The sequence below is a fragment of the Monodelphis domestica genome, chromosome 4, assembly GCF_027887165.1.
Source record: "Monodelphis domestica isolate mMonDom1 chromosome 4, mMonDom1.pri, whole genome shotgun sequence".
Taxonomy (NCBI): Eukaryota; Metazoa; Chordata; class Mammalia; order Didelphimorphia; family Didelphidae; genus Monodelphis; species Monodelphis domestica.
Genome location: NC_077230.1, coordinates 248,170,339 through 248,195,534, shown reverse-complemented (window position 1 = coordinate 248,195,534; position 25,196 = coordinate 248,170,339). Strand labels below are relative to the sequence as shown.

The following is a 25,196-nucleotide window of genomic DNA, read 5'->3' as shown; positions in this document are numbered from 1 at the left end:
TTTAAGCAAGTCAGATTTAAAAGGTTATTAGAATGTGAGAAGAGGATGAATATCACAACTCATTGTGACAGTGCCTGTAGACCTTCTATCCTGATATTTTCCTTTTTATAACCTGGTCACTATTATTGTTAGGATTATTACCTTTTCCATAATAAGTGGTATGCAGAAAAACATCATCTCACAGAACCACTGTTTCAACAGCCTGATTTGCTTTGTGAAAAACTCTAGTTCATCTCTGGAGAATCTGAGGCTGATGTCAGTGAACTCTAATTACATTCTTACCTTGTAGCTGGGATAGTAGCCTCAGGAGATTTATCCTTTCTTCCTCAAAACCAAAATGACAGGTTATGGTTAAGTGAGGGGTCCTCGGCCATTTTTTCAAAGGAGGATTTAGTTTTCATTCCCCTGAGTCTTAGAATTACAGAGCAGAATTGCTGATGATGTGGTCCCTAGGAGGGAGAGACCCTAGGAGTCCCTGAGTTTGTGTTTGGGGGAATTGGGGTGAAAGTGTGTGGAGTTGGGGGCAGGGAGGATCCTGCTGGAACTCACTTTCTTAAATTTCCAATGGGGGTGGGAGGAAATGTTGTCAGCTTCTCCATAAGCCACCCTCCCCACTGGAGATGTCCTTGAGCCATGGGGAATTTAGACTGGTAGTAGAGTATGCCTAGCTTCAATCAACCAGCTAGGGAGACCTGCAATTATTATGTATTGATAAAACCTAAAAGATTTGGAATTAATTTCTAAGAGCTAATTTTATTCAATATAACCATTCCCCTGTGTATAATTTACACAGTATTTGTACTCCTAAGAAGGGACCCAGCTGAAACCTTTAGAGCTGACTTGTTCTATAATGAAGCTGAAGAAACCAAAGAGCATTACAACTATCGAGTCTCAAGGAGACTCGATAACACTGTATCTAACATTCTCTCTGGCTTAAGGTGTGAGACTCCAAAGCAAAATACATGGGCTCTATCTGATACTGCATTACATGGGGAATGCTATAAAAAGAAATGGGGGGGGGAAGATCTACTATTTATTCAAACTCAAATACTTGCCTTCCCCCGGTGAAACAAAACATTAGTCACTGAAGGAGAAAAACCTACATAAAATTCTCTGCACAAAAATATGAGAGCACTGATTTGACAGGTAAGAGGCTGAAAGCAACATGACACTAATAGGACTTGATGGGAGGGAAAAGAAGAGCCTATACACACACACACACACACACACACACACACACACACACACATACACACACACATCTTATCAGATCAACATCTGATTAGCACACAATGTGAAAATTTTTCATTTTTATTCCATTGGGAAAACAGTATTGCTGCTGCTGCAGCAGCCATCAATAATAACCCAGGGATAAGTAGGCTATTCAGAGGGCATCCTTCTCTAATATTCCAATGTATTTATTGCTAATTACTGTTTAACATTCCAAATGCCGACTATAGGTTAGCTGGGATTTAGCTGCAGACTCCAACACATTTTCCTACTTCTCTTTCCTTAGCTGTCAGATTATATATAATACTTAGTTTATGTTGTGGAAAACCCTCACTTCTAAAAAAGGTCCATCACAAAGTTATAAATAGCACAGACTTGGGCAAAACCAGAGGTTGTTCTTTTTACAGTAATGAATTCTGACTGACAGTTCTAAAAAATGTGCAAGCCTGAGAAATGTCAATAGGAAATAAAATCATATTCACATGTGCAAATGCAGGAAATCAATTCTTAATGAATGTAGATTTATGAGAATGACTTTTTAAGCAAAAGTGCTTGAAATGAAGATCTCTGAATTGTAGCACTGACAATTCAGAAATCTATTTTGCAAAAAAAATTTGGTAACCTGAAAATATCATCATTGTCACAAGTCATTTGACATTTAAATGGGCATTGTCACAATTTATTTTGAATAGGAATTAGAGATATAAGTAACCCAAGTCATATTTACCTTGTAAATGTCCAGAAATCCACATTGGTGATCAAATCTGGTATATAACTCATTCAACATGCTAATTACTTGCATAGGGGTGCACTGAGCACAGATAGCTGTGAAACCCACTATATCAGAGAAGAGCATGGTGACATCATCAAACTTTCTGGCCTGTACTTGCTGTCCTTGCCATAATTGCCGGGCTACATCTCCAGGGAAAATGGAAAACAGAAGATCTACTGTCTTCTTTTTCTCCTCTTCCAGAGCCTGGTGAGTTCTTTCTAATGTTGCCTTTAGCTTATCCATCCGCTTCTTTAGTCCATCCTGGGCTTTAGCCTGCTCCCCAACCAAAATCACATCACGAGTTGCATCATGGATGGGGATATCTGAGAGATGCAAGCCACGGCCCATAAGTTCATCCAATTTGTCCACACATGGAGAGCCCAAAAACAAAATAGAATTTGATTCTGGAACATGAATCATTTGTCCTTTGACTTCCATTACCTGAAAAATCAAAACAGAATTTAGATTGGTACTCTTTATTACAGGAGGGTCTAATATTACTGATGAAGAGAATGCAAAATACTACTAGTTTTTAATTCATTTTCATGAAAGTTAAATGTAACATACATACAAAATCAAAATTGGTCCCTCTGCATAACTATATTGGTGTCATGGGTCATTGAGAAAAATAAAAGAAGGAAAGGTAAATAGAACTTGAAAAATAGTGTGGGTTCCACTGAAAATGTATTTAATTCCAGAATGAAAATATTCACCAGTTAGTCTGAGGGGTTTTATTGGTCTTGATATAATACTAAACTTGGGCTCTGTCCACATGATAGCAACATAACTAAGATGGTCAATTTAGTCAGAAAGAAATACTCTACATGGAAAAAATTAGGTATGTATGGTTTGGTTTTATATAGAAAAAATAGTTAAGAAAGTGAATTTTTGAAAGTGAATTATAATTCTTTAAGTACAGACTTGGAAAATGCAGTCACTATGCATAAATGAGAAGTAGCCTGATATAGACTTCCATTCAGAAAAATCTGAGTTAAAGTTCTGTTCTGGCACAGATGCTTAATTATGGGCAAATCCCTTAATCTCTCAGTGTTCCTTGGGGGTCAATTCTCTGTTCTATAACTTATTGATGAATGATTGACTTGAAGCAGTGGAGGAAGATTTCTATATCAAAAATTCCCCAGACTGATGAAATCATATGTCCCTATTAAACAAAAAAACTGCATCATAACAAGAAGATTACATTAGACAGCTTAACAATTAATTATAATTTTTCCAGATGGGCCTAAATATATCGTATATGTCTCTCTATATAATCTTACTCTATCCTACATAATAAGAATGCCCGTTTAACTGGACTGTGGTGCACATGAAAGAGAATAATGTGTAATAAGACTGCAAAGAAAGATTGGAGTCAGGATGTGAAAGACTTTAAATGATAAATAGAGTTTATATCTACTCTTAGAGGTAATAGGAAGTCATTGGATTTTATTGATTAGGGGAATGACATGGTCAGAGTTGGGCTTTAGGAAAATTACTTTGCTATATAAAGGATGGATTTTAGCATGAAGGAATTTGAGGCAGGGAGAACACTTAAGAAACCCATATATGTGTAATACCCAGTGGAATTGTGTGTTGGCTATGGGAAGGCTGGGAGGAGGGGAGGGAGGGATAGAATATGATTCTTGTAACCAAGGAATTGACTAAATAAATTGACTAAATAAATTAAAAAAAAATTTAAATAAACCCATAAAACTCTAAAATACCTTCTTGCTCTAAATCTAGGACCTCCCCCCTCACCATCCTCTTTTTTCACCAAGAAACAGAGGTTCAACATATTAGACACAAGCTAGTGAAATAACTGCCCTGAAAAGAAGACAGGAAAGATGCTATTTTCCCTCTTATACCTCAGATGTCCTCTTAAACAACCCCCAGAAATAGCTCATACCCTAAACCTTACTATTTTGACCACAATGCCTACCCACAACAGAATTTTTGTTGTCTCACACTTAAAGAGAAAATTCCTGGGAATGCAGAATCATTTAAGATTAATGTTGCTATGAGAAAAATGTGCCAATTCCAAATGTATATAAGAAGAACTACTAGAACAGTGACAGTTCCTCACATCCAAAATTATTCAACCTTGTATATAAGTTCTGGTTCTAAATAAATATTAAAAATAATGGTATCCAACTTCTTTTATCACTTGATATCATCCCAGATTCCCACAAAATTTAATCTAAGAATTTTGGAAATTTTACTTATCCAATGAAATCACTTCACAATTCTAATTGTAGTAAAAAAAGTATCAAAAGTTGCATATTTCTAAATGTTTCTGGAAGATTACTCAGGGCAATGTACAATATAAACTCTATTAAAGTCAGAAAAAAATATTTTTACATGAATCTGCCTCTAAAACTGACCTGATTTAACTTACAACTTTTCATAAAATCTCGGGTCCAGAAGAAAAATAAGAAGTATTCTAGTCTGACCCATCTTCTTGACAAGCTCTACAGCTCCAGCCTCTGAAGATGTCATGTGAAGACTAATGCACCATAGCAAACCACTTTGGGATGACTCTCATATCTAGAAAGGTGGTTTTGTTATATTCTACTCAGATCTTGCCCACTGTAACATTAGTTTCCCAGGACCAAGCAAAAACTAGTGTATTCTTCTAACATCCTCTCACACCTATTCTTCCCTCATTTAAACCATCTTTTTGACCAGTTTAAGCAACCTTATTTCCTTTAAATGGATCCTCACATGATATTGTTTCCAAGCCACTAACTATCCTAGTCACTCTTTCTTGGACCAGCACCAACTTGTTAAGGTCATCCCTCAAAGGTGACTCCTAGAATTGAACAAGACTCCTGAAGTGTTTTGGCCAAGGCAAAGTAACGCCAGATTCTTGCAATATTTAATAGTGACCTGTATGTTGGCCCATAGTTGATTTCTTTTTTTTTTTTTGATGAGTGAGTCTTAATGGAAAATGAAGAAAACCTTTCTGCTTCTTCACATGAGGAAAAATCCAAAACCTGAAACCCCAGATAACTAGAAGAAAGCTTTAGAAATGGACTTTTTCTACACATTTCTAAAGTAAGCAAGTACAACCTCAGAGTATTTGTGGATGTCATATAAATGCATTCAGTTTCTAATTAGAAAATATCACATATTCTTCATTTTAAAATTCTTATCTTTTTCATTATAATTCCAAAGCCAGAAAATAAAGCATGTCTCATATAATTTATTAATTTAGGAAAGTGTTGATGTGAATTATATGCAATAGATGTGTTTTTACATAAGAAGTACAGTTATGAAATCTTGGAAAACAGAGAACTTAAAATAGAAGATGCTTTTAAAGCTTTTTCCATCTTCAGTTATACAAGGACTACATTGAAACAGGCCAAAAGGAATATGCAAAATAAATTACTTTTAAACCTAAAAGACTTTGAAAACTGTCATATATAAGAAATAGGCATACTTGGCTGAGTATAGAATATTAAATTTACTATAAAACTGTAGGGACTAAAAATCATTAACCTACCACAAATATTTAATCATCAATTTTGGGGAAATGGCCACGGCTATTATTTTAACATAATTATTAGCTTGTTGTATAATAAAATAATTTACAATAATAAGATTACATTGTAATACTTTTAAAATACTAAAATATGTATATTATACTATGACAAGCTATTATTATTACCAATAAACAATTATTTTTTAAAGTATACACTGGATGCATGACCCTGAAATAAGTGTTTTATGATTTAGAAAGATATAATTTCCTATTTTGTAAGAGTTTACAACTAAAACCATGTAAAAGGCAGAATTTTAGAATTATAGAGTTCAAAAGAGCTTTCAGGATGTAAACCTTGAAATTTCTCAGACTTGTGAATGTTAAAAATTTCCCCATTGGACTGGGAACATTCCCCATTTTGATGAGAAAACTCCTTGCTATGGGAGGACCTCTACTCCACCCGTACTTAAGACTGCTTTAGGGGAGAAAACTCCTTGCTAAACAATGAAAGCACTTGGGCCCATGCTTATAATAAGGCAAGGAGTTCTTTGAGCCATGCCTGTTTTTTAGAATTGATACAATGAGATGCTAGGTACCTAAAAGGGTCGGGCAAGTTTTCTCTTAATGAGATTAGTTGACTCAGCTGTGTTTTCACTGGTTCAGTCTTACTGAGGAGATTTGTCGACTTAGAAAGAATTCAGATGGGCAGTCCTTTGGGAAACGTCTACAGTGATTGGTAGATGTAAGGACTTAGGGGAGGTGACATAGGAGAAAAAACCCTATGTAAGAAAAAGCAGAATCTCTTGAGAAAAAAATCCTTTTGGAGGATCTCTGATGAGGGTCGCTTGGGAAGAATCTCTTGAGAGAGGCTCTGGAGAAGGGAAGCTCTTGGAGGACAATCTCTAAGGAGGTCTTGCTGGAACTCCTTTGAGGGGACTCTGTCCCTCTGGAGGCTCTGGAGAGAGGACCTTTGGAACAGTCTCTGGCTGGAAGGCTCTTTAAGGAGGACTCTGACTGGAACTCTCTCTGGAGAAGTCAGCTGAGATGGAGCTGGCCTGGTGTCACTAGAATCCTTGCTTAAACAGACCTTGTAGTGAGTGTTAAAAGACTGACTAATTGATCTCTCTCTCAAGACTCAGGTCTAGGCCATGTTGGCTTAAGGCCCTTCATACTTATTTCCTTTTTCTTTCTTTCTCTCTTTTCTTTAATTCCACATTTGTATTAATTAAAATCTCTATAAAACCCAGTTGACTTGGGTATTTGAATAATTGGGAATATTTCCCTAGCAACCACCTTGTATTTGATTTAAAAACCAAGACACTGTAGTGAAACATGTTTCTGCGGTCAAATTTACTCACCCTCTCTTATATCTATCACAATTTATATCTTCCACTATTTTAATCACTATAGTTTAAGACCCAACCATTTTAAATCTAACAAGGAATCAGATCATCCACTGCAGATTAATGAATAAGTCCTTTCTACAATGTTCTAAATAAATGACCATGAAACTTCTACATGAAGCCCTTCACTGAGCTAACCTCCCAAGGATTTCTTATGGAACAGCTACAGATATTAGCAACCTGAATTATAATTCTTTGTAACTTTCTTTAGCAACTCTAAAACCAAGTAGAGAAGATTAAATCCCTCTTCTAGGGGAAAAAAAAACAACTTCATACTTGTCAATGCCTATTAAATCTCTAATTAAGCAATTCTAATGACTATTAAATTTCCAATTATATCATTGCTTCAGGATTCTAAATATCCTATAGTTTCTTAAAAAAAACTTACCTTCTATCTTAAAATCAATACTAATTATCAGTTTCAAGGCAGAAAAGTGGTCAGAGCTAGGCAATTGGGGTCAAATGACTTACCCAGGGTCACAAAGCTAGGAAGTATTTGAGGCTGGACTTGAACGTTGGTCTCCCTAACTCCAGACTTGAAACTCTACCTACTGAGACACCTAAGTGCCCTAAGTATATCTTCAAGGCAAGGTTTTTATTCCCCTCATTATCCTAACTATTCTTCTTTGTATCACTTCCAAACTATCAATATTCTTCCTAAACTGTAACATTCAGTACTGAACACAATAGCTAGAAATAGTCTAGCCATGACAGCATATAATGGAACTATCATTTTCTCCATTGTGAACACTAAATTCAAAATTGCATTTTCATTTGTCATGTCATACTGTTGACTTATATTGGACTTATAATTCACTAAGACTCCAAGATTTTTGTTTCATATAAACTGTCTCTAGCCATATTTTTCCTCTTCTCTACTTGTACAACTGATATTTTGAATTCAAATGCAAGACTTTATCCACTAAATTTCATCTTATGAGCTTCAGCTACTTTTTCCATCCTATCCATATCACTTTTTTCCTGAATCTGTAATCCAGCTCCAAACATAATAAATATGCCATTGATTCCTTTATAGAAATCATTAATTTAAAATGTGTAACAGGAACCTACACTTTACTTTCCTCTTTCCCGAAGGCTAACATTAGTTATTACTGGTAGGGTCCAATGTGATATCTTTTTCTTAACTACTTAACTTTGTTGTCATCTAGCCTTTGTTCCTCTCTTAATAAAGTTAAGACTTGATAAAATTCAGGTATACTTTCAAAACTAAATTAACATAACTTAGTCTTAAGGAACTGTGCTGACAAATAGAAATTTATTACAACTTCCTCTGCTAAATGCTTACAAATTACCACATTAACAGTCCCTTAGAAGATTTTCTCCCATGAATCTGCATCAAGCCCACTAACTTGCATTTAGAAAAGTCAATTTTCTTGTCCCTTTGGAAAACAATGGCAACTGTCCATTTCCAGATATATATCATCTTTCCCATTCTCTGCCAATCCTCAGAGATCACCAGCATTTTATGTGTCAAAAGATTTAGTGCTAGGAAAGATCTTGGATATCTAGTCCTTCTCCTTGTTTTTCCATATGGGAAAACTGAGGTCCAGATAAGTGAAGTGATTTTTCAAAGGTCACACAGGTCATAAATAGCAAAGTGTGAACAAGGGCATGACCAGGAGCAAAGAGAAATTTGAAGTTTGAAGAGATGCTGAGAAGAGGAGCAAATGGAATTTCACAAGATGGGGGATGGGATAGAATTCCATCCAGGCTCAAAAGCAGTTGGAGGAAAATGTTCTTCTTATCTGGGTCTCTTTGGATCTAGGTGGGAGAGCTACAAATCCCCTTTTCCTCCATCCCATCCCCCCCAGGTCTTGTGAAATTCCATTTGCTTCTCTTCTCAGCATCTCTTCAAACTTCAAATTTCTCTTTGCTCCTGGTCATCCCCTTGTTCACAAAAGAGATCAAATTCCAATTTTCTAAGTCCAGATGTAATATTATTTCCACAAAATGGCACATCTGTTTATTCTTCAGTAAATATGTCAAAAATTGTGTGTTTTTGTTCTATTAGGCAGTTTATAAGTCAGCAGTGTGGTATATATAGCATATATAGTATGTATATATACATAGATATATGTACACATAAACACATACATACTACCTGTATTAATTGTAAAAATATAAAACCATATAATCTTATATGATTAATGTAGAAAATTTTAAACCCTCTAACCATTTCCTATAAAACTAGGGATGGGCCTCTGGCAAATATGTTTCTACATTTGTAAAAATTTGTAGTATTAGATATCTGATTACTGATTTGCTATACAATTCAAAAACTCTGAAATGTGGAAACATTTAAGAAATCCAATACATGATTCCAATACCATATAAGATGCTTTACATATAAAAGGTTGACAAGAATCTTAGAACTGACTTCCTCCAAGGCTTAGCTCAAATGATGTCTCCTAATTTCCCTGTTGTTAATATTCTCTTCCTCTTCAAAATTTCAAGAATGAGCATGGCATAGTTGATAAAAGATTGGAATGGAGTAAAGATAGCCTGGGTTCAAGTCCTAGAAGTACTAAATGCTTGACCCTGAATGAGCTTCCTAATCCTATTTCATACAAGGAGATGACTCACAACTCATGAGTCACCCAAAGTCACTTATATAACATAGTAGCAAAGCTGAGACTGGAATTAAGACTCCATGACTCCAAGTTGAGCATTATTTCCATTGTATCAAATTGCATCACTTATATATTGACCAACAGTTCCCCAACTAACATTTTTATTTTCCTCAATATTCATAGTTGAACATTGTCTAAAGTTTCAGTAATTGGTCTATATACTTGAGCTTTTATAACCAGGTGAGCAGTTTTTTTTTTGTTTTTTTTCCCCCTGACCTGTCTTTTTCTCCTCTCCTAGCCCAGCCCTGTAATTTCATCTGTACAAAGAAGTCCTAGTTTGGGGACTAGCTCTTCAGAGTCAGATTTGCAACATTTTGTAAGTTATAGTTTTCAGTTAAAGAATTTTTTTTTATGGAAGCAAAGTATTAAAAATTGGGGGAATGCCCATTAATTGGGTGATGGCTGGACAAGTAATTGTGTATAAATATGACAAAATACTATTATAAAAGGATAGGTTACAGAAAAACCTGGAAAGATTTGTATAAACTGGTGTATACTGAAATGAATAGAACTAGAAAAAAATTACACAATAACAAAACTGAAAAGACAACTTTAAAGACTTGGGAATGTTGATCAGAACAAAAGAACCAAACTCAGTTCCTGAGAACTCATGATAAAATACACTGTCTCTAGATGGATTTTTGGAAAATTTTTATTTTTAACTATATTTGTAGTGAGTTTTTTTTCTTGCTTTATGGATAAAGGAGGGGAATTGAGAGAGAATTCAGACCTTTAAAAAATTGAATTTCTATAAAAAACTTATTTTTAAAGAATTGCCTAAGGTATTGACAAGTTAAGTGGGTCAGTATGTCAAAAGCATAGCTTGAATCCAGGTCTCCCTAACTCTGATGTACACTATCAAGTATATCATGCTGTATCTCATATGTCCTTTATTATATACAAAGGACGTGAAGATGAATCTTTTAGAGATCGAATCCTCAAACTACAATCTTCATGCCACATGTGAGTTCCCTGTTTTGCACCAGACAGGAGAGGGAGGAAGCTCTCCCACTGGGCTGCTGGGCAGAGGAGAAGGTGATGGGAGAAATGTCCTCAGGCATGTGTGGAGAAGGGGAAGGCAGCAGCCCCCTCTGGCATGCTCCAGAATACATGCCATAGGTTCCCTAACACAGCAATAAGGCAACGATTGCTTCTTCTCATCATTAAGGAAATTTTATATTCTATAGTCCTACTGATTCTCTAGTTTGCATTCTACTTTTGAAGAACTTTATTAGCCATTTATTGGCCTTAGAGTTCCATAAATCAGACCCCTGAGGTCTTTTTAATCCAAGTGTATATCCGAGTTGTGCCTAGAAGACCACACTTTCTGGATTTCCTCATATTGAACATTCGACAGTCTTTCCATTTTTTAAAGATTATCTTTTCCCCTTTTGCCAAACTCTTTACTATGCTAATCAGTTAATTCAGGAAGTAGAATAAGAAAGTTATGAAAGGGATCACATGATTGTAAAGGTGATATCAAAAGAGTACAAATTCTAGAAGACCCTGTAAACTGAAACAAAAAAGAAAAGGATCTTGTCAAATAATGTTATTGAAGGACCAGCTTAGATAAATTCAGAAGTATTCATTCTCAGAGATTTGACTGCTGGATGAGTGATTTCATTTATTTGTTTTTTTTTTATTTGTTAGTTTGTTTCCTTTTTTATTATATTAATTTCTTGTCTCTCTATTTGTCTGATCCTATAAGTCATAAATTTATTGGTCATTGCAAAGTAGGAAACTGCCTGCTAAGAGCATGGAGGAGTTGATATCTATCTGGGTGGAGAAGATATACACAGAGATAAAATCACAATTCTTTTGGCACAGTGGTTGTATGACCTTAGGCAAGTCATTTGGCCTCCAGGTGATCTAGACAGCTTTTGAAGATTGTTAGAAAGAAATTGCTTACCTACACTAGGCAGAGTTTCCTTATGCAGGAATTCTGTCTGAAAATTAAATCACAGATATACTCTCTATCTTTATACATTATGTTCTAAATTATTGAAGAACCTTTTCAAAATCTAATAAAAAAAAAGAACCACATGAATGATATCTTTATTTTTCCCTCTGTTGTCAAAATGTTGAAATGCATAATCTAATGAAATCTAACAAATTCTTATGTTCATAAATCTAACCTAGTCATTTTACAAATAATAACAATTAAAGCCTACAGAGATCTTGCCCTTGGTCCCATTACTAATAAAAGAGTAAATCCTGGATTGTGATTATTTTTCCTTATATTCATTCCACCACACAATATTACCTTTGAAGATGAACCTGAAAATCTAAATAGAACTCTTGTTTCAGGGATGAGACAAAAAAGGACTCCACAAGTTAGATCCTAAGTTTTATAGGAGAAAACATTACATATTTATAATAGTTACTGTACTACCTAAGATAATGCTGAAATGGTTGTCTGAGGTTCGGAGCTTTAAATGACTTGCTCAGGCTTACATATCTAATAAAAATCAAAGATAGAATTTGAACTCAGATTGCTTGATTTGAAATTGAATCCAGCTGCTAATGGTAAGATACTCTGAAATCTGATTTTTATTGAGCTAAAGTACAGTACTCTTCTCATCACTTATTGATGAATTCCTCCATTCAGTCAGTTCTTAATTGGGTACTCTTATTATGTGACAATGATATTGGGTTCTTAATCACTCTCTGCCAGTGGACCCCAATCTCTGGCTACCAATCAAGAAAGACTTTAAGTAGGGACCTGGATGAGGATTTTGCATTTCTTATCCATTGTAGATAATTACAAATAAATTCAGAATGATACATCACCAGAAAGCTGACCCATTAGGCATGAATACTTTTAGCCCTAGCAATACCTGTGTAAGGTATTGAGGGTCAGTCAACTGCATGGCAGAAAAAGTATACACAAATGTAAAAGTCTCAGTCATTTGAAGAATTCATGAATTCAATAAAGAGAATCTCTTTTGATATTTGATCTCCATATGCTCAGTTCATTTCCTCATGTTTTTAGAGTTGCATTTCTATACTGAAGTCTGAATTTCATTCAGAAAGATGTGTTTGAATCTTATCTTTGTAAAAAAAATTACTAAACCACATAACCACACAGATTTAATGGTCTTAGATTAGATACTATTTTTCCTTTCAAATCACAGCAGGGCTCATATTATATTTAAAGGAGACAGGTTTATACTTTAAAGTTGAAAGAGGCATATCAGGAAATGCTTGGGGACTTTATGGTGTAAATTCTAAAATGCAAAATGCTTATGTTCAGCATTTTAACATGAATTTCTTTTTTTCCCTCTTAAGATGTCTGAGACTCTTCATTATGTTCTGTGCTTAGCATATGATTAAAGTTAGAAAAAGGGACAGGGATTAGACCTATGATTGCATTGGAATAGGGAATTCCCAGTTATAAAACACCCTCTAGTAATGCAGCACCTTCCCTGGAATGTATAATCTTAGAGAGTTGCATAGAGCACCAAGAGGTTAAGTTATTTGCCCCCAGTCACAAAGTCAATACCTATAAAAAACAGGGCTTACTCACAGATTTTCTGGCTCTTTAGAGACATTCCTTTTTCTATTATAGTATACTGGATATTATTTAAAGATAGAAGTTATAAATCATTGTATACATGTACTACTTTCCAGCCTGAATTAAAATTGTATTTTCTAATTTTATATATAACATATCATATTCAATCTGAGGAAAAAGAGGTTCTATACTTTCTGCCAACTTTGTCAGATGCTTACAGGCCATACCTTCATGCCTCTCCTCTTCCCCTGTCAAAATACTGCCATTTTATATCCCAGTGGAAATGATGGCCCTTGTGAAAGTTATTTAAATATATTTATGAAAAATTTATGACTGGCTATGAAATATTATTATACCATACTCTGTCATATAATTATGTCACTTCTAAGACTCTTTATCTTTGAAATCCCAGTCCTTTAAGAAAACCATTTTTTTGCCATTTCACTAACAGTAAGAATAATGCCTCTAAAATTTTCTCTATTCTCCCAGGTTTCTCACCTCAAACTTCATTTTCCTACATTCCTAGCATTAGATCTATTGGACAGTCTATCTATCAAATTGCATGGTCTACTCATTAAATCAACCATCAATTCAAACATAAAATCCCCAAACCTCCTAGACTTCCCATTATTTCCATCCTGACAATCTGAAACCTTAGATAATCATCGCCATCATCATCATCCCTTTTCAATTCCTTTTGCCTTTCATTCTGGTCTGTCACTTCAGTAAAATCATTCACTGCTACTAGATAATTCTATTCCAATTTCCTTCACTTCCTAGCACCTTCCTTACAGACTCTGTTCTACTTTTTTTCCTCTCTGCTTCAAGACCCAGTTATAACTTTACACACCAATACTTGGAGTAGCAGATTATTTAAACTCTGATTTCATAAAGAAGTCAAGGTTATGGGACAAGAACTCCCTCACTGTCCCCTCAAAATTCTTTAACACTAACTTCATTTGGTGCTACTGCCATATAAATAAATGCTTATTCCCTTACCTTTTCCCCTCTCTCTTCAGCCCCTAGCAATCTGTGTGAGTATGCCCAACATCCTTGTTTCTTGTTTCTTCTGTTTCCTTGTTTCTTCTTCCTCTTGATGGCCTCTTAAAATAGTTGCTATTCACATCACTCTTTTCTTTTCTTTCTACGTTTTCCCTTTAACAATCTTATTCAGTCTCGTGTCTTGCAACTATCACCTATGTCCTAAATTTAAATCTCTAACTCAGACCTTTCTCCCAAGCTTCTGATCATTGTTGGCATATAAGTCAAACCTTCTAGGATGGCCTCCTAGAAATCTTAATTCTTATTTAAAAGGCAAGGAGAGTTAGTTAAGTTAGGGATGGAGAGTGAGAGAGGCAGGGAACAGTGTTTTATCTTAAGAAAATATGTCTAGGTTCTAGGTAATAAAAGAGAGGGTGAGGTCAAGCATGTGAAATGCTTTTGGGTAATGCATAGGAATGCCTAGAGTGTGGGTTAAAATTAATGAAGTTAAAATTAATAAATAGAAATGATATTTATATCAGAGCCCAGTAGGGACCATCTGGGTAGAAAGAAGAACTATATAAGAAGATTAAGGAAGTGGGGATATTAATAGAGCACAGTCATGATGGGATAATAATCGAGTCCTTCAATCATCCAGATATCTATTGGAACTCTTTCTCCAAACTAGAATAGCTATTTTTTTTGTGTGTGTTATTACCTTAATGATATCATTCCCTAAAAGATGAAAAGATCAGCAAGGGAAAATTCTATTCTGGTTATGAAGTCTGCCAAAAAAGGAGGAAATGGCTGTGGTAGAAGGGAGAGGAATTTCGAGAACTGACCCCTCCATGGAGTACAAGTTCAATATTTTAGTCAATGATGTGATAATGCCAGTTAAGAAAGTTAGTATTATTTGGGCTTTACAGAAGAGAAATGGCTTCTGAGATTAAGGAAGAGATGCCTCTGATGTCTATAGAGAATTCTTATTCATTGAAAAGTTGGATTCTGGGGTCTCTCAGGCCATGTCCAACTCTTGAGATTCTGTTCTTTTGTTCATACAATTCTCTACTTTTAAATTGTCCACTTCTCTTTCTATTCTACCTACTCAAATCCCATCAATCTTTTTCAAGACCGGATAGGGGAACTCTGGGGGTACAGTGGATAGAGTGTAGCTGAGCTTGAAGTCAAGAAGTCTTATCTTCCAGAGTTCAAATCTAGCCTTGAACACTTACTAGCCATGTGCCCCTGGGTAAGTAACATAAACCTGTTTGTCTCAGTTTCTTCATCTGTAAAATGAGCTGGAAAAGAAAATGGAAAACCACTCCAGCATCTTTGCTGGAGGTCATAAAGAACTGGACATGACTAAAATGACTGAACAATGATCATTCATGCTATTTCCTTTTCTCATCCCACAGTCACAATTCTTTGCTCAGAAAGCACATAGCATGTTGATTACATCTCTTATCTCTTCTCTCTCTCTCTGTATATATATATCAGAATATTGTTTGTTATCTGCATAGGTACTATATCTCAGGCTAGACAGTAAGTTCCATGAGACCAACAGTCCTGTCTCTCCCAGTGCCAAACATTATGATTTGCACTTAGTGGATGTTTATAAAGTACTTGTGGAATGAATCATACCAGAATATGACTTTCAGCATTTTCTCATAATGTTTTTATTACTTTATTGTTACTTTTTGTTACTATAACATATTCATTTCTGTATACATGCCTCTCTACTATTCCTACAAAAGAGACTGTCCCTTAAATCAAAAATAGGAAAAAAATAAGTTCATCAAAACCATGTCTGACAAAATATGCTACTTTCTCCACCCATAGTCCTCTGTGTCTGCTATAAAGGAGGTAGGTGCATTTTCTCATCTCTTTTCTAGGGACAAGCTTAGTCATTATAATTAAGGTGCATTCATGAACAATGAATCCTTGACAGATTGATAAAGCTCAAGAAATTTTCCATTAGAGGCAGCATGATGTGGTACCAAATAGTACTGGTCTATTATTTCCTAGTATGAGTTCTCTCCCTTTTATGTAGCTCTGTGACCTTGAACAAATAAATCACTTAAAAATTCTTGAGCTTAGTTGTCTCCTTTTAAAAAAGAAAAATCTGAAGGAAATCTCAAAGGTGCCTTCTATGTTTTCAGGTTCTAGGATTCCAGGAATACTCTAGCTTTGAGTCAATGCTGAAATTTAATATTATGATTACAGATTAGTATCTTTGCCTATTTTTAAGAAATTTCATTTTTATAACTTGATTGTATGCTTAAAATAAACTATCCCAAAGTCCATTTTAATTTTTAGAGTTTCATTATTGAGTTGCGGGACATTGTCTCATTTGCTTTGCCTGCTGTAGGTGCTCAATATATTCTGATTAATTGATTGGTTTTCTGCTATTTAGTCTAAGTACAGAACATGGGCATGCTGGGAGATTTAATTTAAGGAAGAGTCTGGGGAAGAATGTCACCAGAGAAAGACAAATGGTAAAAATAATTTCCAGGATACAATGATGCATCTGCATGTTCAATATTAAGCTCCAACCTTAAATGTCTACTGCATTGTCAAAAGATGTTACTCCACAAAGCAAGAAAATAACTTTTACAAACTCCTAGTTATTTATAGAATCTCAGGGGTGTTATATAATATGCACTAAACAGTGGCCAAGCTGAAGAACAGGCACATTTTCACTATCTTCTTATTATTATGAAGAATAAGAATGGCACTTTTTTTTCAGACCCACAGGCAGTGTGGGAGAGATGAGGGCAGTTCTGTTTTGCTTTGTTTTTTTCTTCTTTCCAACAGGTCCGTTGAGATTTCAAACATTATTCTTGCTTTCCTTGACCTGTAAGGTAAATTTTACCATGTTTTTCAATTTGAGGTACTGAATCAAATTTAGTGTGAAAACACATACATTTTTTCAGTCCACAAATATTCTTTCTTTAAAAAGAAATGAGGGTCAACGAAGAAACCAAAGCAAAACATAAAGGGGTTTTATGGTTATTTTTTTCTTCATGAATAGGATTAGCATAAGTGTAGGAGAAAATGCTGTTCATTAAAATCTTGAATACAAAAGTTACTCTTTATGATGTGTTCTAAAATGAAGCATTTTGTGAGAGGGCACAATTTTTATTGTCACTCAATGAAATTATCAAATAGATATCCTTCAGATGTTTAACTTTTATGTGATAGGTTCAAAGGGTTTGGGGATTTGGAGCTCTAACATGTCAATTCAAAGACTTGCTCTAAAGTTCTCTATTGCATTTCAGTTTTAAAAATATGTAAGAATATGTGATTTTTACAAAGCAATGCTTTCATTTAGAGTAACATATTAAAAGATAATTGGTCAAATTTGTATTTTTATTCCAAGGTTCCCTCTTCAAAGGGCCATCATGACTATTATGACTTACTAAAGAATGTTTTAGACAGACTAAGCCTGCCATTGCATTTTTTCAAACAGTCCATAGAGTAGTTTACAACTCTTTTCTTTTTTTTCTTGTTTTTTTTTTTCTTGCTGACTTTTTTGGGTAGCCCTTTAAGGTTTGCAAAATGTTTTAAATAATTATTTCAATGGAGCATCCCAACAACTTTGTGAAGTAGGTTTTCTTATTAACATTATTTTTTTTCCCAAAAAAGCCCTTTCCTTCTGTCTTTAAACCTATACTAAGTTTCAGATCCCAGATTAAAGAGTAGTAAGAGCCAGGCAATTGGGGTTATGTGACTTATCTGGGATCACACAACTAGGAAGTCTCTGAAATTAGATTTGAATCCAAGAACTCCTGTCTTCAGGCCTGGATCTCTATCCACCGAGCCACCAAGATGCCCTTATTAATACAATTTCGCAGACAAGGAAACAGATGCTCCAAGAAGCTAAGTAACTTTCCAATGCTCACCTATGCCCAGATGTTATAAGTGGAATTCAAATCCAGGATTTTCCTGACTTAAAGAACAGCACTCTTTTTCAGTATCCTATGCTGCCTCTAAACAGAACTTTTAGAAACCTGCAAGTCAGTAATCCTATCTTCTGGTCTTGGTTCTGGCATTAATGAAGAGGATGAATTTGGAAAAGAAATCATTCCATCTTCTTGATCCTCAGTTTCTACATCTATAAAATTAAGTGGTTGAATGAAAATTATCTCTGTATTCCTACTTAGCTTAAAAATTCTATGACAATACCACTTTGAAACACTATTTCATCAATACTACTGAAAATGAAATTTGGGGAAGACAACATAATCAATTCCATCTTGTTCTATATCTCTCCTTTGTCTGCTATGATGGGCAGGACTCTTTGATTTAGAAAAACTGGCTATACAAAGAATTCCTTTATCTTTCAAATGTCAAATATATACATACATATATACCCAACATATATTGTAGGTATATACACACATACATGTGCATATACATATAAGCAACATATTATATTTTTACGTGAATATAATCAGTCATCAATATTTGCTGATTATTAAAATTGTAACTACAGGTAATCTGGGAAATAGAAATTAAAAATAAATATTTAATTTTATATGAATAGTTGCTAGCTAGCAAATAAAGAGGGGGCTGGCATTTTGAGTCCGATGTAAAGGGAGGTTTGGGAAGGAGTTTTTGCTCCACCCTCCAGCTTTACAAATCAGAAAATGTTAATGCATTTAACTTTCATGACTTCAAGCATTTGTGTGGTTTTATTAGTAAGTTCATTGTCACTTTTGCACAGGCAACTGAACATATTTTCAGTTATGTGCAGCAGAGGGAAAAAAAAATGTATTACAATGTGTTTGTGGAGAGGCTAGGTACTACTAGGTACTTCAGCAGTCATGTTTGTCAGCCTTTAGAAATCAAGTATGAATAGCAATTATGCCACCCCAAAGCATAGTATAAATTCTCTGGACTCCCAACAGCAATGACTGAAGTCACAGCAACCTCTCCATTGGGTTTCAGAAGATGGTCAAGGTAAAGAGGTTTAGTTTTAAGAATTTGATTTGCTGCACAGTATTTAAAATACTGTAGATTTCATGTGTTATAAAAAAAGCAAATATTGTCTGAAGTTATTGTTTGTTTTTTTTAATTGAGATGTTAGCCCCAAAGGTCACAGAATTCTAGGGAATTGTTAGCAAGAAAACATGTTTTGCACATAACTAACAAAATTCAGTACACAAAATAAAACTGGTAATATCATGGTTTCTGTTGGGGAAAGTATGTATTATCAGAATTAATGCTTTGTTTTAAAGAATTATAGGTAGAAATGTATTTTAAGTAATCTTTAGGAAAATATTGTTGATGCTGCTGGTCTCAGGAACCTGACAGGTTCAGTGTACCAATGTTATTTTTTTTTACTTTCACACCTTTTCCTAGGAATATTACCCCCACAAAAGTTGAGGGTAGACCTTATACAATGTGTATTCCTTTAAAAAGATACTGTTTTTCTTTGCATGATTACCTGTGTTTTAATGAAGTGATCTTTCTTTTTCTTTGCTTCATATGTGTATAAATATTGCTTGCTAAATTATGAATGATACATTCCTCATCAACTGCTGATATGGGCATACAACACTGAGTATAATATAGACCATTTCTAATTTGTTCTGGATTATTTACATTAGCAAGAAAATTTTGAGTAAATTCATGAGACAATACTCACAATTATAAAAAAAAATCCCACATTGCTAGATAGCTATTATTCTCAACCTATGGTTGAACCCTGAAGTTCTATATTATTGAAATTATATATATATACATATGCCAAAATTCCCTTTCCATAATTTTAACTATAGTTGAATTGCAAAACAATGACCTCGTTTGATTAGTTGCAGAAATTACTCTGGAAGACAGGCAGTTCGAATGTTATTAGGTTCATTTTTCACATAAGGAAACAAAAACTCAAAAAATTATAAATTATCTTCATTATTATCAAGCTAGGCATTAACTCTAACATTAGATGTTTTTTTCAGTATAAAGTCATGTCACTAATTTAGCTGTGTGTACAAGTCACTTAATGTCTATATGGCTTAAATTTCCTCATCATTAAAATGAGAATTTTGGAAGACATTAACTTCAACATTCCTTCAAGCTAGAATTCTATGATTTTAGTAAATGATCCCTGCCTTAAAGGGATTTATATTCCTCAGTAGGAGGCTGCAGAGTGCACATCCTCTAGTAAACAAATCATAGATCCTGCATGGTTTTGGAAGTCAATGCTTTGAAAGCTAGAAGCTTAATTTGTCAAATTTCTAGCTCTACAATTCTGTGTTTGGGATGGGGTTAGAGGAAGGAATTAGATTCAGTAAGTGAATTTGCTTATCCTATCATTTTGTTCTCTTAATTAATAATATTCCATGTCTAAAACACTGTCAGTAATTAATATTGATTAGAATTCAGGTTTGCCAAACTGCCTGTATTAGCTAGCATCATACCATCATTGTAAGGAAATCCTCAAACAGAAAATGGAAACAAGCTGGTCAGGTTCCAGTCTAAGACTAGTCACTAATAATTAAACTTCCCTTGGGGATAAGGAATAGTGCATAAAAATTTTCATCATCCTCTTTATCTGTTATCCAGGACAGGTAACTTGGAACTAGTTATGAGGTACGATTTTGTAACTGTAGCCCAGAACTATCATTTCTGGAACCCCAGTAACCTTTGTCTGAACCTGGACCCATTAGAAGTTAAAACCTGGTTGTGTATAAATTAGGGAGAATCTGGCTCTTTAAACAGACCCAGGTATCTTGTATATTTGTGGATTATAGCACTAGATCAGTGATTCTTAAACTATTTTTTGTTATTGTTCATATGGCAATATTATTCCTGCCATAGGGAATAACAGCATTCAGAATGCTAAAAGTTGGCATCACTGAGAGTTGGAGACTTACAAGATCAAATGCATGCATAAATTGTGTATGATTGTGCCACATCTAGAGAAACTTGGGAATAGACTTTGAGAACCACTGGAGTAGATTAGGTGATAAATCTAAATCAGGTCACCTCTGAAAACCCTTCAAACACAGTCAGGACTAATTTGTAATTGATTAATTTCTATGAATCAACTCTCAATTTCACAATTAGGGTACAAAAGTGATGAAGGAACAGGACCTGGATAGCATTCAGTGCAAAATAATGGGTGTTTCATATTTTTCAGGGTATTACTCTGAATCTAAAGCCATGCATGAGAAGTCAGTGTATATATTACAGGTTTCTGTCAGTTTGACTGTAGAGTCAGCATTAACTTTAATGAATCAGAAAATGACTTTAAAATGGGATCCTATTTTTACAAAATACAACTCATTTACATTCAAGAAATATACACGATTTCAAAGCTTTTCAAGTATACTATAAATGATGTAATAACCTTGTTTACACTGAATGTTCATTTTAGTTTTCTAGCAAGTGAATGTTATTCTGGCAGAATATTTCCTCCAAAAAGGGGAATCTCAAGGATGAATCAACTTGACAGTAAATCCCAGAAAGCAGGAACCATTGTATAAACCCAAGTATAAAATTTTACATTCATCTCTATTGAATTTCATCTTTTTAAAAAACTCTTACCTTCCATTCTGGAATTAATACTGTGTTTTAGTTCCAAGGCAGAAGAATGGTTAGGGGTAGGCAATGAGAGAAAAGTGTCTTGTCCAAGATCACACAGCTATGAAATATCTGAGGCCAGATTTGAACCCAGGACCTCTCATCTCTAGGCCTAGCTCTCAATCCATTGAGCTATCCAACTGCCCCATGACTTTCTTCTTGTTTTATGCAAAATCACACGTGCAGACCAATCCTCTAGCTCATGGATCTCTTTGCATTCTGATTCTGCCATCCAGTTTCTTAACTACCTTTCTGGGTTCAAATCTTACCTATGATCATTATTAGCTGATCATTATTAGCTGTGTTAGCTAATGTCTTAGGGGAAAGTCATTTAACCCCTCTATGTTTCTTTCCTCATTTATAAAATAAAGATAATGCTTCCACTAGTATCTGTCACAGATGGTGGTTGTGATGTTCAAAAGAGATCATGCATATGAAGTGCTTCTATCATTTTAGAGCTTCACATAAATGTCAGCTGAATAGCTAATTTAGCTAAATGTAGAAAATATTGGATTTAGAGTCAAGAATATCAAGGTTCAATTCCCACTTCGGACAGTCCCTAGCTATGTGATCCTAGGCAAGACACTAACCTTTATGTACCTCAAGTACTGTTTCAGGATTTACTAATTCTTGATGGATTCTATAAAGATAGAGAAGGTTCTCACACCAAAAATTCAGTGCACCAAAAAAAGAAATTAAAGATCCTTCATATATTTATCAATAAATATAGATTATTATCACTAATAATATCTTCCATCAAAATATTTTTACATGGGGAGCAGCTGGGTGACTCAGTGGTTTGAGAACCAGGCCCAGAGATGGGAGGTCCTGGGTTCAAATTTGACCTTAGACACTTCCCAGACACATGACCCTGAGCAAGCCACTAAACCCCCATTAGCTAGTCCTTACCACTCTTCTGCCTTGGAATCAATGTACAGTACTCATTCTAAGACAGAAGGCAAGGGTTTTAAAAAAATGTTTTATATGAATACATATGTAAGATCTCTTATCAGATCACTTGCCATCTCAGGGAAGGAGTAGGATAAGGGAGGGTAAGAAGAAAGTAGAGAATTTGGAAACCAATTTTTTAAATTAATATTAATAATTTTAAATGTAATAGGGGAAAATAAAATATTTTTAAAAGGAATGTCTTCCATCTATGCCTTTATTCAAATCATTGGTAAGTTTTTTTTTAATTTTTAATTTTATAAATCTAAATCAATTTATTTTTATGATATCTCAAGCACAGATACTGAGTCTCTTCATGGCAGACCTTGAAAGATCAGACTGAATGGTTAATGATCACTTTTTAGGTTCAGCCATTAGACTAGTTCCACATTTACCTAATTTTCACTAATTGAATGGATTCATTATCATCTTACCTATATCTCCATATTTTATACTATAGGTTTTCAAATGCTTTGCTAAAATCTAGCTAAATTGTGTCTATAAGCATTCCCCCCTATCTCTAGTGACCCTAACAAAAAGAGTGATGATTTGTGCGTGATAATATAAATATATATTATATGTGTAATATATATCTATCTTTGTGGTCAACACTTTTATATATGTTTACTAATGGTCCATATTGAAATAAAAAAACAGTAAATATTTCATGATTTTATCAAGAAATGCAGAAAAAATCTTGGGACAAAATTCAACATTTATGTTTATAACACTAAATAGTATAGAAATAAATAGACTTTTCCTTAACAGATTAAATGGTATCTATCTTATACCAAATGCAAGCATCATCTATAGTGAGAAATCTCTAGAGAAATCATTATGAGTAGGAATAAAACAGAAATATTTGTTGTCAAGCCTATTATTTGATAAGGTAATAGAAACTTCAATAAGATAAAGAAATTAAGAGAACAAGTACAGATAAAGTAGAAACAAAATTATTATTTGGAAATGGCATGTACTTAAGAGAAATCTAGAGATTCAATTAAAATTTCATTGAAACAAAGAACAAATTCAGTAAAGAAAGACAATATAAAATAAATCCATAAAGCTCTTAGCTTTTTTGTGTATTACTAGTAAAGCCAAACAAGAAAATCTAGAGGAAGAGAAGAAGTGAAAAAATTTGGAAGGGAACATCAACAAAAGGGTACTTTTTTTTTTCACTGCTGTATTAAATTTCACAAACACTTTAAAAAACAGTAAATAACAGAACAAATTTGTCTGGTACATAGTCCATGCTGAATAAATATTTGCTTAATGAAATTTGAAGAATATAATCAAAGATCCAGCTCAATGATAATATCAACAGACATTTTCTGGTCTGAGATAACCTGTCCTTTTAATTTGTATCAAGGTAAATCAAGAAAACAAAAACATCCTAATACTTCAGTATTCTTGTAATTGTCTTAATCAAATTGTAAGAATGATGTGCACTACACTCAAACACCCAGGCTATTTCTGGGATTTTGTGTCTAAATGAAAAATGAAAAAAAATCTAATAAATGAGAATTCTGAGTCATTTAAATAATGCTACCTAAGTTAACTATATAATCTAATCAGCATTTTTTTATTCAATCCTCTCCCCTCCCATTTTTTTCCCAGATGTTTTCTGACCTGCAACATAAGCTAGTCTAATTCGAGCAGATATTCATTCTCTCATTTTGCTCCTTTCTGGTGGGTTCCTACCTGGAATTGAGCCCTAAGAGCAGGTAAGTCAGGGGCTAAATTAAGTGGTTTAGCTGTCAAAAGTCTTTGATCACATGTTTATCATAAACTAATCATCAACTGCTCTATCTGGGTTTTGTTCTTCTTTGCTTTGCTTCATATTATTGTTAAAGAAACCCCAAAAAAGTACAAAAGATGACACAAATTGATGAGATGTTGTGTTACTATCATCTTGTTAAATTACGTATGTATACATCTCTATTTTACATACATATTTGTGTATGTATATGCACATATAACTACACAATAAATTTCAAAGGCTTCCTATTACCTCTAGGATCATATATGAAATAATCTGCTTGACATTCAAAGCTCTTCTTAATCTGCTCCCACCTTCTACTCCCTGCATTTTACATCCTTCTCTCCCATGTGTTCTGTGATCCAATGAAACTGTGTTCCTTGCTCTTTCCCATACAACACTTCATCTCCAGACTCTGAGCATGTTCATCAGCTATAATCCATGTCTAGAATGCTTTCCAGAATGCCTTACTTCAACCTATCTTCTGTGCTTCTGCTCAAGACTTAGTTAAAGCCATACCTTCTAGAGGAAGTTTCTCCTGATCTCTCCTTAATGTTAATTCTTTCCATCTGTTATCTCCAATTAGTTCTATATATAGCTTGTTTGTACATAGTTCTTTGCATGCTCTCTCCTTCTTTAGGCTGAGCTCTTTGAATGAAAAGATTATCTTTCCTTGTATTCTCATGCTTAGCACAGTCTGACATAAAGGAAGTGATTAAAATATTTATTGGCTGAATGAATATACACACTTCTTAAAACATGAACTGTAACACAAAAGGGTTTTTTTGTTTTATTTTGTTTTATTTACAATAGTGTCCACTTTCCCTCTGACTCTTTAAAGTAGATTTGAAGGGCTGCTTCCTGATGATC

General features: G+C 34.3%; 1 protein-coding gene across 2 annotated transcripts in view; it reads right to left on the bottom strand.

Moving 5' to 3' along the window:
- The window catches only part of GUCY1A2 (guanylate cyclase 1 soluble subunit alpha 2), a 424,115-nt gene that overhangs the window by 174,947 nt on the left and 223,972 nt on the right, over nt 1-25,196 (bottom strand). For both annotated transcript variants that reach the window (XM_056794443.1, XM_056794444.1), the window contains exon 5: nt 1,958-2,443. In XM_056794443.1, coding sequence (XP_056650421.1) covers nt 1,958-2,443 — 486 coding nt within the window. The remainder of the gene's footprint in view (nt 1-1,957; nt 2,444-25,196) is intronic.